General features: G+C 38.1%; 1 protein-coding gene across 1 annotated transcript in view; it reads right to left on the bottom strand.

Moving 5' to 3' along the window:
* Positions 1 to 15,065, bottom strand: part of LOC126259370 (aldehyde dehydrogenase 1A1-like) — a 107,940-nt gene extending 92,875 nt beyond the window's left edge. The window contains exons 1-3 of the mRNA XM_049956110.1: positions 14,938 to 15,065; positions 2,482 to 2,586; positions 2,285 to 2,386 (exon numbers count right to left, since the gene is read on the bottom strand). Coding sequence (XP_049812067.1) covers positions 2,285 to 2,386; positions 2,482 to 2,586; positions 14,938 to 14,970 — 240 coding nt within the window. The 5' untranslated portion in view covers positions 14,971 to 15,065. The remainder of the gene's footprint in view (positions 1 to 2,284; positions 2,387 to 2,481; positions 2,587 to 14,937) is intronic.
* Positions 15,066 to 15,474: the final 409 nt, after the last annotated feature.

Genomic DNA, 15,474 nt, shown 5'->3' with positions numbered 1-15,474 from the left:
TCCAATGTTTTGGAAGTGTTTCTCCTGCCATTGTGATGTCGGGAGACATTGGTTATAATTTCAGGTCGTAGCTGGCAGTGATTGAGGGAAGTCTGAAGGTAAAATGGTGTTTCATGTACATCCTGCATCCTCATGTGTTACCTCTCATGTGACAATGTTATGGTGCCATTTTTCAACAGGACAGTGCTCATCCCCACATGGTATGTGTCTGTGAACTGTCTATGTGAAGCTAAGGTACTCCCACAGCCAGCAACGTTCTCAAATCTGTCTCCAATAGAACACATGTGAAACCATCTTGAACATCAATTGCATCCCAGTGCCAGTATTCAGGATATCAATGATCAGTTACACAGCCATGGGCTAGTTTACATTGAGAGAGCATGCAATGGCTTTATGACACCCTTCCTCTGGAAATACGTGCACACAACCAGGTCAGAGGCTGTACAATGCTATACTGTAGAGTGAACTCATAATGACAAGTTCTCTGTGAAAAATAACATCACATACCCCTTCAACCTATGAAGTTTCATTTTGTTTTCTCTTCCCCTTCTGGGTGCTTCACTTTTCTTGAATCTGCAGACAGTTGTTATTATTTTGAATTTGTGTTAAATGAGTTTTGAGAATAGAATTAAATAGTTTGGTTAACAGATCATGATTTAGGACCTCTGTATTACAGATTTTCATCAATGTTTCAGTAACTTTGTTAGGTTATTTACATTATTCATGAATGTGAAAATGCTGACTTCTGAACATAGTGAATCCCTCATTCGTTTTGTCTTTACTTTGACATTAGTTTTACTTATATGGCACAGACAGCAAATGTAATTATGTTATCAAGGTAGCATTTACACTAACTCATACTTTCTCCAGGAACAGTATTTCAGAATTTCATACAAGAAGCCTATAAAGATTGGGAATAGACAAGTAGTCATAATTAGTTATCATTAATACTAACACAGACAAAAGAAGCAATGCGTTTAAAGGAAGTGTAACAATAGGGTGACCAATTTCAAGATCATATAAAGCATTTTAAAAATTTATATTTCTTTTTTTACCTCCTGACACATTCTGCAATCTTTTAAATTTGTGATCAATGATGTTATAGAACAATTACTAATGCAGTCTGCCAGACTCAACCTCAACAGTACAATAATATTACCATTCTTATGATTCTTTGTTTTTATTTGACAATAAGAAATTGGGAAAAGTAAGTCATAGCTTAATTCCAAAGTACAGATAATGGGAGACTCATGTCCAATTGCTGCATTACCAATTAACCTGCTAGGATAAGATATCTGCTCAAGACTTGTAGGAAATCTGGCTGAGTTCAAGTTCTTGTCTGGTACAAATTTTCAACTATCACAACAGGCAAACATTATTGCAGTAACTGCATTGTTAACGTGATTTGCTGGCCATTGTAGCCAAGCAGTTCTAGGTGCTTCAGTCCGGAACCGCGCTGCTGCTAAGGTCACAGGTTCGAATCCTGCCTCGGGCATGGATGTGTGTGATGTCCTTAGGTTAGTTAGATTTAAGTAGTTCTATGTCTAGGGGGCTGGTGACCTCAGTTGTTAAGTCCCATAGTGCTTACAGCCATTTGAATCTTTTTAGTGACATGATTTAACAGATTTTGATGCTTCCCTCTAGGGTATTTGTACTGTACAAACATCACATGAAAATTAAGCTATGTGCATGCCTAGAAATTCAAGTGTTATTTATCAAAATATTAGCCAGTAAATGTAAGTAATAGCTGATTTAGATATTCAATGGAAGACCACAAAAAAGTTTCACCCTATATGTTTAAACAGCTTGTCTTAGACTTGGATGAATGAAAACACTTGTCCTGGTACAGGATGCTATCATGTTCTGTGTCCTAGCTGACAAGGTTCCATAAAATCAAAAAAATATCTAATTTTATTTCAAGAAACAATTAAAATTGTCTTAGCACAAACAATTTTGTTCCATTATTATTCTCTCCTCAAAATTCATGTTTCTAACAGTTATTGTCTGCAATACACTCTTTTTCACCATCAGCATAAGGCTCATACTAATGGACCAACATTCAATAGTGTTTGTTCAATACTGTACTGCTACAAGCTCAAAGGAAATAAGTATACACTATTGTGACCTTGTGGCAGATATCTCTTATTATAGAGTAAATAAGAGTAATACATCAGTAAACTGTATAGCACAATGGAAACTATCAAGTACTAAAACTAAGTGTACAGGAAAGGTGGTTGTGATAAGAAATTTTAGAGTTGCAACATTTCTGTATAGTCATGTTTACCTTATGCATCAGAACTGCTCGTTTAGAGGCATCCATTGTTCTCCATTCTGAACCCCTCTTGAATGCTTCTTTGGCTGCAGCAACTGCTTTATCTACATCTGCCTGCAAAAGTCAGATGCATTTCCATAAAGAGTTGTTCTACCTTCTAACTCAGAAAATGGGTGCCTATTTAACAAAGTAAATTCATACTTGTTTACCTTGTCTCCTTCATACACATCTGCAATTTTTTCTTCATTTGCAGGGTTATAAACTGGAAATGTCTTCCCAGAAACTGAATTAACAAATTCATTGTTAATGAACAGCTGAAAAAAAAACTGTTACCATTATTTGTATCTTATTAAATTCTCTAGGACATACAAACAGGTAAGTTGAAAATGTATTCTTTGAATGTCAGTATGGTTATGATTATTTGCGCACATTTCTCCAACAGGAAACCAAGCCAACATTGCTTCATCATCTCCATTCTGGTGAAATGCCTTTTACATTAAATACAGCTTTAAAACATACTTTATATTTGTCTGTCTGTAACTGATTGGTGTTGACCAAAAATAAAATTCAGACACATGAAATACAGTGTAAACAGTCTGACATGGAATAAATCTCACACACTTCTTTGTCCTCATGTTGGGTAGGGAGCATTGTGTCCAGGGGCTATCCCCAATCTGAAAGAAAGTAATTATTTCATTGTAGGGATATGAAATAGCATAATCACATAGTCTTGGTCATGGGTAAAGCAGATGGCAGACTGTGTTTCATTGGTTGAATACTATGGAAATGCAACCAGTGTAAAGTCCGCAGCTCGTGGTGTAGTGGCTAGCATGGCTGACTCTGGATCAAGGGGTCCCGGGTTCAATTCCCAGCCAGGTTGGGGATTTTCTCTGCCTGGAGACTGGGTGTCCATGTTATCCTCATCATTTCATCTTCATCACAATTCATGACAGTGGCTAGATTGGACTGTGTACAGAAATTGGGACTTAGTATGTGCACTGATGACCATGCAGTTGAGTGCCCCACAGACCAAACATCATCATCATCATCCACAACTAGTGCATAAAGAAGACCATAAAAAACACTTGTGGGAACAATCCTGAAATACTGCTTAGGTGTGTGTGACCATACCAAATAGGACTAACAGTGGACATTGAATGCATACACAAAAGACAACAAGAATTGTCACGAGTCTATTGACTCAAAGATGCTGAAAGAATTGAACTGGCAGATGCCTGAAAACAGAAGCAAACTACCTTAGGAAAGCCTAGTTAGGAAACTTCTAGAACTAACTTTAAGTGATAAACCTAGGAATGTATTACAACTCCATACATGTCACTCCCATAGATGTCACAAAGACAAGATTACAACAATAACAGAGTGCTCAGAGGCATTTAAGTGCTCATTCTTCCCACATTCCATATTTGAATGGAATGGGAAAGGCCATCATAACAAGTAGGCCTACAGTGGGATATAACCCTCTGCCATGCACTAAATAGTGGTTTGCAGAGCATGAATGTAGATGTAGATTTCACTTTGATAGTAGCTGTGAGAACATGTACACTGTCAGTGAAAAGAAATTGCCTGTCTCAAATTAATAAATTAAATTCAGATTTTTAATTTATGCTATGCATGCACAAGAAGGTCCTAACAATGACAAAGAGTTTTCTCTGCAAATGATTTTTGGCTCCATTATTTGTATGTGACTGCACTATTAACTAATTTGGGGACGGGGACTGGTCTCTGTTTCTGAGTAACCAGTAACCAGTGTTCAGTTTTTCAAGGTAGAGTGTCACAGCTTCATCTCCATGTAAGGCAGACATTTTTTTGTCATCAAAAGAAACACATTGATGTGGCTCAAGAAGAAAGTGACCTATAGTGTCTCTGCCAATACAGTATAGCTGTACAAAAATATGTGCCACACAGTTTTTGGATTTATTCTTGACATAAAAACGTTACAGAAAGATCAGGTTATAATAGAGGGAAACATTCCACGTAGGAAAAATATATCTAAAAACACTTACCAAATGAAAGTGCTGGCAGGTCGACAGACACACAAGCGAACACAAACATACACACAAAATTCAAGCTTTCGCAACAAACTGTTGCCTCATCAGGAAAGAGGGAAGGAGAGGGAAAGACGAAAGGATGTGGGTTTTAAGGGGGAAAGGTAAGGAGTCATTCCAATCCCGGGAGCGGAAAGACTTACCTTAGGGGGAAAAAAGGACGGGTATACACTCGCGCGCGCACACACACACATATCCATCCACACATATACAGCATGTAAAATAGCACATGCTTGTGTCTGTATATGTGTGGATGGATATGTGTGTGTGTGCGAGTGTATACCCGTCCTTTTTTCCCCCTAAGGTAAGTCTTTCCGCTCCCGGGATTGGAATGACTCCTTACCTTTCCCCCTTAAAACCCACATCCTTTCGTCTTTCCCTCTCCTTCCCTCTTTCCTGATGAGGCAACAGTTTGTTGCGAAAGCTTGAATTTTGTGTGTATGTTTGTGTTCGCTTGTGTGTCTGTCGACCTGCCAGCACTTTCATTTGGTAAGTCACATCATCTTTGTTTTTAGATATATCACAGAAAGATCATACGCACATAGGTCCAAAAATCCTTCATTGAGAAGGTATAAAAGGAATTCCCTGTGTGTGGTTGCATAATTTTCCTCAAATGTGCACTTTTACTCACTTTTCATTCTACAGTTGCTCATAGCATTTATTTTGTTTTTCTGATTGTCATTTGTTCTGTTTTAGAGTAAATTCCATCAGAATGATGCATTCAATGTCTGAAATGACATACATGCACAACATGTACTGCCTAACAGATGGGAATGAATAAATAGCACATCAACTTCATTCTGAATGTTACCCTGGCAGGCAATTACTTTGTGCAAGAATTTTTGTATGATTTGACCAATGTTTGCAAAAGGCAGGGTCATTTGAGAAGAGAGTTGCAGATGGTGGGAGGCCATGCAAATGAATGAATGCCTGAGTTTGAAGAACAAGTACTTTACACTGTGGATGATGCTTCATCAACTAGTACAAGGAGCATTGTGAAAAGGGAAGGTGTTATTCACAAGACAGTCTGTAATATCCTACATAAAAATCTTCAGGAACCATATTATCTTCAGTCAGTGTAAGAATTAAATGAGGTTCACTTTCAGCCTAGATTAGCTTTGTATTAACACATGTTATGTGCTGTGTTTCTGAAGTTCTTAGAATGTAGCTTATATAGTTAGGTTAGATTTCACATGGTGGGATCTTCTGTTATGATAATAATCCCATCTGGGCTTGTGAAAACCCTCAAGAAGTGTGACACGACAGACATCAACAGAAATTCAGCCTCAACAAGTCGGGTGGAATCATTCATGATCATCTCATTGGCCCTCACTTCTTTCCACAATGTCTTACTGGACAAATGAATTTGCAGTTTCTCAGACAAGAGTTCCTTTATTTACTTGATGATGTATCTCTATACTTTATGCAGTGAAAGTGATTTATGCATGGTGGTGGTCTACCTCACATTACACAGGTAGTTTACCAGTATCCTGATAATCAGTTTCTAAACAAGCATATTGGTTGTGGGGCATCCACTGCATAGCCTGCCCGATTGCCAGATTTGAACTCCATGGATTTTTTTTCCTTTGGGAACATAAAAAATCTTTCGCGCATTAAACTCCCATGTGCAGTGTTGATGATCTGAGGGACCATATCCCAAATGAATTTCATCAAATATGGAACACACCAGGCGTTTTCTGCAATGTACGACAAAAATATGGACCACAGGCTCTGGGGATGTGTGGAAGCGGAGGTAGAGTGTTTCTTATTAAATAAACATACAATGGTTCTTACAATTTTTGTAGTTCTTATAATTAGTCTTGTGTTGTGGTCTTCAGTCCAGAGACTGGCTTGATGCAGCTCCCCATGCTACTCTATCCTGTGCAAGTTTCTTCATCTTCAAGTAACTACTGCACCCTACATCCTTCTGAATCTGCTTAGTGTATTCATCTCTTGGTCTCCCTCTTCGATTTTTACCCTCCACGCTTCCCTCCAACTCTAAATTGGTGATCCTTTGATGCCTCAGAACGTGTCCTACCAACTGATCCCTTCTTTTAGTCAAGTTGTGCCACAAATTCCTCTTCTCCCCAATTCTATTCAGTACCTCCTCATTAGTTACATGATCTACCCATCTAATCTTCAGCACTCTTCTGTCACACCACATTTTGAAAGTGTCTATTCTCTTCTGGTTTAAACTATTTATCACCCTTTTAGAAAGGACTTCCTGACACTTAAATCTATATTTGATGTTAACAAATTTCTCTTTTCAGAAATCCTTTTCTTGCCATTGTTATTTGCTCCCCAAATAGTGGAACTCATCTACTACTTTAAGTGTCTCATTTCCTAATCTGATTCCCTCAGCATCACCTGAGTTAATTAGACTACATTCTATTATCCTCATTTTGCTGTTGTTGATGTTCATCTTATATCCTCCTTTCAAGACACTGTCCATTCCTTTCAACTGCTCTTCCAGGTCCTTTGTCATTTCTGACAGAACTACAATGCCATCGGCAAACCTAAAAGTTTTTATTTCTTCTCCATGGATTTTAATTTCTACTCCAAACTTCTTTTTTTATTCCTTTACTGCTTGATCAATATACAGATTGAATAACACTGGGGACAGGCTACAATTAGTCTTATGACATGTATAATTATGTCATATGTTGCTTAGTACATGTAGTATTCATGAATATTAAGTGGCTATCTATAATTAGTTTAACCATTAATTCACAAGGTAATAGATTTTACTTAATGCCTTTAGCCTTTGGCTAAAGGTACGGAGTTCCCTTACTTCTTTAATTTCCTTTGGCAGCCTGGTGTACAGCTTTAGGACTTTATATAGGATACTATTCTTTGTTTTTGACTAGTTTTTCTGATTAGGTGTAAGTTGTGACTGGATATAGTTTCATGGTCAAGATTGAATAGGTTGTAGTATACAGTTGAAGACTTTTCTCTTGTGTACATTTTAGTCTCAAAGATGTATTCATGTGGGACAGTCAGTATTTCTAGCTTTCTGAATGAATCAATACAATGGACCCTATTGTTACAGCTCATTATTATTTGTATAGCACTTTTCTGTACCTTGAAGACAGTTGTACATTCCCAGCACTTGTTCCCTCAAACGAGATCCCATAATAGAGGATTGAATGTATACACAAAATAGGTCACTTAGGAGCAGTGGTGGGTACTTATGGAGGAGGGTGCCTGCCCCCACCCCTCCCCCACCCCTTGTGGGGCCACCCTCATTGCCACCTGCACCACTCCTGCCAGTCAGCCCACACACTATTCATTCGTTTATTTCATCAGTCGACTCAACTGAATTGAGTTATCGAGTAGTTGTACTGTCCTACATAGCACGCATGTCCACGTCATCATATTTTATACATTTCTGTCTGGCACATAGATAGCTAACACATACCTAGAAGAAAAGTTGCGGCCATTCCATAATTCATCATTTAAGGAAGAGAACCACAATCGTAACTTTTTATATCATAAGATGGCATTGTCTTGTATATATGTATAATCAGTTAAAATAAAACTTTCTTAAGCTATGTATGTGACTTGATTATTTTTTTTATTATGGTAAAAGTGAAGATAGCTCAAAATATCTTTAGCACCCCATCCTTGTGGTTTTTCTGTATCCTCCACTGCTTAGAAGCATGAAATATTGCACACATATGAGATGCCTGATTGCGTTGAGCAGTTACAAAGATGAGCTTAAGGCTCAATTTTATTCTGGAAGGGGAATTGCGAGACAATGCTTGTTATACCATAAATTCCTGCAACATAAGATTTCGTCCCCTCCTAATATAAATGACAAACATCAATAAATTACAAGTTTTTATTTTGAAATTTACTGGCAGATTAAAGCTGTGTAGCAGACCAAGACTTGAACTAGAGCCTTGTCTTCTGCAGGCAATGCCCGTACGAACTGAGTTATTCAGGCACAACCTACAACATATCCTCTCAGCTCTACTTCTGATGATACATCTCTCCTACATTCAAAACATTGCAGAAGGTTCCAGTTCAAGTACTGGACCAGCACACAATTTTAATCTCCAGGAAGTTTTGAAACAGAGCACACCCTGCTGCAGAGTAAAAGACTCATTAAGGTGTTGATTTTGCTTACCATTGGTTGCTAATTTGCAGTGAATTTAGTTTATATTACATTTTCAGCTATACAAGGAAGTTGCTGTTGGATACATTTTGTAGTTTCTGCTGGGTTTGTACCCTTTTCGTTTTTGTTAGCTTCCCTTTTTATGATATTCTACATTATCTGTAGTGTTTTCATGTAGCCCTACATATCATTATTCATTTTTTAAATAGTTTTTGTATTTTTAAAATAATAATGCAATGCTCAGATTTACAGCAAAATATTTGGGAGGGGGGGGGGCAGGGGGACAAACTCATGGCAGTACCTCTTTTTTAGGCTCAGGTCAGTGTCCAATCATCCAACACTGATTCAAATTAAGCTTAATGAGAAGCTCAGACAGGTAGGTACTAGAGATGCTAAAATGTCACAAAATTCTCATAACAGTAGAGTTAAACATAATGTTAGTACGTAACAAGATTCTCATAAAATCACAGTGAAAAGTAGTGTTAGTATATTGCATCAGAATATCAGGGGATTAAAAAACAAAGTAGATGAGCTTCTTGTTTGTTTAGAAGATTTAGAAATTGAGGGTAGAGTAGACGTATTACCCCTGTCCTAACATCATATAGTCACAGGTATGTATATGGTAAATGTAAGTTGATATAAGCTTTTAGCACATCTAAGTAGTGATGCTATACAGAGAGGAGGAGTTTCCATATAATTTAAAATCTGTCATAGTGTGAAAAATTTGGAAACTAAAAATTTTTGTGTAGAGCAACATATAGAAGAACGTGCATCTGAACTTAAAATAAATAATGGTACTTTTATAAATGTAGGCATGTATAGGTCCCTACTGGAAAATTTTCATCTATTTCCGAAAAACTTGGATTTTTTGTTGTGCTATCTGTCAGGCAGAGGAAAGCAAATTATTGTTTGTGGGATTTCAATGTAGAGTTTCTGAAAGAGTTCAATAGAAAGCTTGACCTTGAAGTATTACTTGATTCTTTCAATTTGCTATCAGTTATTGATTTTCCTGCTGGGGTGGTAAAGGAAAGCAGCACACTGACAGATAAAAGTTTTTATAAATCAAGATAAATTTAATCAAATAAAAGCTCTTCCTGTTAAGAATGGTCTTTCTGATAATGATGCACAGCTGGTTACAGTATACAACATAGCTCTATACAATAATGCAAAACAGTCCTCCAAAATAGTGCATTAAATTAATGAATTAACAATTGCAAGTTTTTGGGAAAGGTAAACAGTTAGACTGGGATGAAGTGTACACGGAAGCTGACACCAATTTAAAATTTAACCTATTTCATGATACCTTTGTGAGTATATTTGAAAACAGTTACCCTAAGAAAACATTGAAATATAACTGTAAGAAACCATCTATCCATGGCTCACTAAAGGGATTAAAATATCTTCTAAGCAGAAAAGGGAAATGTATCTTATAGCTAGGAGGAGTTATGATCCAGAAACAGTGAAACATTATAAAAACTATTGCCCTGTATTAAGAAAAGTTTTAAAAAAGTCCAGAAGTATGTGCATTATGTCTGAGATTAGCATATCTGATAATAAAATTAAAACAATTTCCAATATTGTTAAAAGGGAAAGAGGGCAACTGAGAGCACAGGAAGACTGTATTTCCATCAAATTCAATGAAAAGTTTGTTAACAGGAAGTCAGAAGTAGAAAACATGTTTAATAATCATTTTTAAGTGTTGTGGAGAAAATAGGATCCAGCTTTTCATTAGAAAATGTAAGGCAGTATATGGAAGAGGCAATACCTATGCAATTTGATAAAATTGAAATTCAACCCATCTCTCCTGATGAGATTAGGAAAATAATAAATTCACTCAAAAGTAAAAGCTCACACAGAATTGATGGTATTTCCAATGGAGTACTAAAAGCTTATTCCCGACAGGTAAGTGGGATTCTTAGCCGCAGATCACTGAAACAAGGCGCTTTTTCCAGGCAGACTGACGTACGCTATTGTTAAACCATTGCATACAAAGGAGATGGGTCTGAAGTTAGCAACTACTGCCCAATCTCACTTCTGACAGCAGTATCCAAACCTCTTGAAAAAGTAATGTATTCACGAGTAGCATCACATATTTGTAAAAATGAAGTAATAAGAAAATGTCAGTTTGGTTTTCAGAAAGGCTTTTCAACATAAAATGCTGTATATGCTTTCCCTGCCCAAATATTAAATGCACTGAATAGCTGAACATCACCCATTGGGATATTTTGCGATCTATCAAAGGCTTTTGACTGTGTGAATCATGAAATTCTTCTAGATAAGCTTAAGTATTGTGGTATGTGTGGGACAGTGCATTAAATTCATATTTAACTGGAAGAATGCAGAAGGTTAAATTAACAGTACAGTAGCCTGCAAAAATCAGCAGAGTCCTCTAACTGGCGAGATATCAAGCATGGTGTCCCATAGGGTTCAGTCTTGGGTCCCTTATTGTTCTTAACATATCAATGCACATACAGTAAAAATTTTATCTCTCTGTCTCCAGTAGTTTGTGAGAAAATATTCCCTATAGTAGGCATATTTTAACATTGCAAGGATAGGCGAGTCTGTATCCCCTTAAATGCACTGAATAGCTGAACATCGGCCATTGGGATATTTTGTGATCTATCAAAGGCTTTTGATTGTGTGAATCATGAAATTCTTCTAAATAAGCTTAAGTAGTGTGGTATGTGTGGGACAGTGCACAAATGGTTTAATTCATATTTAACTGGAAGAATGCAGAAGGTTGAAATTAACAGTACGGAAGCCTGCAAAAATCAGCAGAGTCCTCTAACTTGGGAGGTATCAAGCATGGTGTTCCACAGGGTTCACTCTTGGGTCCCTTATTGTTCTTAACGTATATTAATGATTTGCCACTCTATATTTATGAAGATGCAAAGCTAGTTCGTTTTACTGATGATACAGGTATAGTAATCACACCCAACAAACAAGAATCAGCTGAAGAAATCGTAAATGATGTCTTTCAGAAAATTATTAAGAGGTTCTCTGCAAATGGACTCTCACTAAATTTTGAGAAAACACAACGTACACAATTCTGTGCAGTAAACGGCGTAACACCACTGATAAATATAGTCTATGAAAAGAAGTCTGTTGCTAAGGCTGAATATTCAAAATTTCAGGATGGGTGTACTGATGAGAAATTGAATTCGAAGAGACACATTGATGATCTGCTGAAATGGTTAGGTTCAGCTGCTTATGCTATTAGGGCAGGGCTTCACAACATACGTGCTCGCGGAGCAAGATGTGAGCAGCAAGGCGCGAGCACGGAGCAGCGCGAGCACGCTACCCCCACTACCGGACCAGAGCGGAGAGTGGGGAGAGTCACGTGGGGTACACAACAGCTGCCGCCAGTCAATGTAAATCCGTGGCCACCTGCAGGGATATCACTCACGAATTATTACTGCGACAAATGAAACAAATAAAGGAGAATGTACACGTGCCACATAATTTTATTAGCTTAGTGTATGCCTCTACCATCTGTAGACACTGAAACTAAAGAATTCCACGACAATCCTATATTTTCAACATTTCTTCAACACTACTTAAAATATCACCTCCAGTTGTAGTGTTCTTCATGGCTACTACATTGAGGAGCTCCTCCCTCACCTGAAGATCTCTATTAACACCTCTAATATATATGGCAAGCTGCGCTGTTCCAGTGATATCAACACTTTCGTCCAGAGCTAGAGAATACGCCATAAAATCTTTACAGATATTTGCAAGCTGGCTCTGGACGTCGTCTGCCATGTCCTGTATGCGACGCATAATGGTCATGTTAGATAATGGCACAATCCGAAACTGTTCAACTTGAGATGGACACAAATGTTCCGCTGCAACTACCAAACATTCTTTTATTAAATCGCCATCAGTTAAGGGGCTCAGGGATTTTGATAAAAGCAAAGCAACTTTGTAACCCACTCAGAGCTGCCTCAGTTGATTTTTCTTCGTCGTCCAGATCTTCTTCGGATAGCTTTCTTTTAAGTTTAATAACTTCCTGTGCACGATCTGCTCAATCACATTTTCCACGTCCGTAGTCTTTCGCGTGGTACGACATATAATGTCGCTGCAAATTAAATTTCGTAAAAGAATTCAGCGTTTTGTGACATACTAAACATTTTGCAACACCATCTTTTTCAGTAAACAGATACAATTCCTCCCAATGGGGGTTGAACTGCGAAAGCATGGTTGGGGTTACACAACGGCGACTTCACATGATTCGTAACCAGCGAAGTGACTGTTAAGAGCTGATCGTAGTACTTTAAACGTTACACAGTCGACGCGAATTCAATAGGAACGCTGCGGCCCTATTCAAACGTGGGCGCGCATTTCCCCTCCCTCCCTACTCTGCGACCTTGCAGCTGCTCGCGAGCACTTGCCTGAGCAGACGCGAGTACTCGCGCTCAAAACCGGCCAGTTGTTAAGCCCTGTATTAGGGTTATTGGAAATTTTGGTGAGAAACGTGTCAGTAAATTAGGCTACTATGTCTGTTTCCATTCATTGCTTTCATATGGCATCATATTTTGGTGTAATTCATCATTAAGAGAAAAAGTATTCATTGCACAAAAGTGTGTAATCAGAATAATAACTGGAGCCCACCGAAGATCACCTTGTAGACATTTATTTAAGGAACTCGGGATATTCACAGTACCTTCGCAATACATATATTCATCTATGAAATTTGTTGTTAATAATCCATCGCAATTTAAAAAAAAAAACAACAAAAAAACAAACAGCGAAATGCATAACTACAGCACTAGAAGAAAGGATGATCTTCACTATCGTGGGCCAAATCTGTGGCACAGAAAGGGGTGAATTATTCTGCCACAAAAAATCTTTTGTTATTTGCCAAATAGCAGTAAAAGTTGACAGGTAGCCAACCAACATTTAAAAACAAATTAAAAGAATTTCTGAATGACTACACCTACTCAAAAGACAAATTTTTAGATATGAAGCAGTAACTGTAAAAAAAATTAATTAACAATTCTGTGTAAAGAAACCTTTTGTTAAAGTGACACATTCTACATCATTACGAAATGTCGTATTCATGATCTATGGAAAATGTAAAAAAAAATTGCAAGAAATTTCCATTACTTTTGATATTCAGCCATAGCTTCTTGTATTCCGACTTACGTTTTTCACTTTTCGAGGGACGACAGTAACAAAATGATGACCATTGTTTTGTGGATACTAATGCCGAAATTTATATCAGTACCATACTTCGATAAACAGCAGATAAGTCTTCCCTGTTCATATCATAATGAATTAATGATATCTGCTTGTTTGCTTCAATTGTAGAGTATCTGCAGGAAACTAAGGAAAGAGTTAGACAAAACATCCACTTGTTGCGTCCTTAACGAGTAACAACTTGTTTTATTTGTGATGGAAATGCTCATGAGATAGTACATGATAGTTTTCAGTACAACATAGTGTTATAACGCTAGGTTTTGTCATGCCGGTACCGACTTCCCCGGCGTCATACTGTGAAGCCTTGTGTAACTTGTCATGAACACCACTCTCGAAGGTGTGATATCTTTATAAGGTCGAATTAAATACCTAGACAGAAAGAAACTCGAAGTGAGCTGTGACCGGTCTGTTCTGTCAGTAAGAGGAATAGCGTCTGAACTTCGAAGAGCCGACATCCTTTTCACGAGAGTCTGAATAACCAATAGCGGTACCGAGTCAGGCAGCAAACCGATTTTGCCGTATCCATCGTGTATCTCGTACAAGGGCCACAAGAGGAAACAAGGGGCGAGTAAGGCATTTAAGGGAACACGCGCTCGCTCTTTCCTCACTTCATTCGCTTGTGAAGTAGAAAAAACGAGAAACACATTAACAGCAGTACAGGTACCTTCTTGTTTATGCACTGATTCGGTATTTACTTGGATACTGAAAATCTTGTCTCTTACGATTTCGTACGGTAGCCAGATTAAAGTGGCAAAATACCGAAGAATTGCCTAGCGAAAGGATTTGCTGAGATGACGGTGAACAAAATGTAACATTTATTAAACATAAAAATTATATTTGTTGTCGCTAGTTACAGGTTCCAAGAAGTTTTTTTTACCGGTACCTGCAATTTTTTGGTAAAAGTTGTTGCTTGTTCTAAATTTCAAATTACAACGAACGCATGATTCTGCTTATAGCATAACGACACTCAGGTATTGACTTGATTTTGCAAATTAGTAAATAAATTAGTGACATGAATGGAAATCTAAACATAACGAATCACATATACCTCGGTACAGAACACCAAACAGAAGGCTGAAATACTGAACAGTTCTGTAAAAACCAGACTCATGGGAACCCAGCGCGTTACTGAGCGGCCACATTTCTTTTCGTACAGGCACTTATAAAAATGAATGTACGTATCTCCTGACGTACAGTAGCGAGCTCCCACAACACACTTTTGGTCTATACCCTTGTTTCGCCTTCACACTGTACCAGAATGTCAGATGACTGCCGGCACTCACCTGCGTGTACTTGATGTCAACTTTTCTGGCCATGCTGCAGTATTGCTTTTACGGTTTCGCTCCCGGCCGCTTCCACGTGAGAACTGCGACCAAGTGTATGCTGGTAAGCATTCCGCGCTGCGTCCCCACCTTCATAATGACCCCGCCTAGTGTTTCTCCCCTCCCTAGCGTCGCACTCACTTCCCCTCCTGCTCGCCACATCTGGAGTTCCTTGCCAAACGTCTTACCTAACTGCAAATACTCAGCGTTATGCAGTACCGTTTTCTGCAAGGTTACGTAGCGTTCTGCAGGGTTCTGCAAGATTGTGATCACGACACCTGTCTTCTCGCCATTACTCGACAAAAGTCATTTTTAGCTACCGCAGGCCTTGAAGTCGGCTCTGCAGGCAGATACATTTAACTTCTGGCCGTTCTTACTGAGGATATCCACCAATATATCTTCCTTGGAGTTTAATCACAGTTTGAAATAAAAAGACTAAGTATAATTCTATGTAAGCAATAATTTGCTTGGAGCTTTTTTATGGAATTTCCTTTATAT

Source organism: Schistocerca nitens, chromosome 5 (genome assembly GCF_023898315.1).
Source record: "Schistocerca nitens isolate TAMUIC-IGC-003100 chromosome 5, iqSchNite1.1, whole genome shotgun sequence".
NCBI lineage: Eukaryota > Metazoa > Arthropoda > Insecta > Orthoptera > Acrididae > Schistocerca > Schistocerca nitens.
Note: the sequence above shows the minus strand (reverse complement) of the source record. Positions and strands in the feature narration are given on the sequence as shown.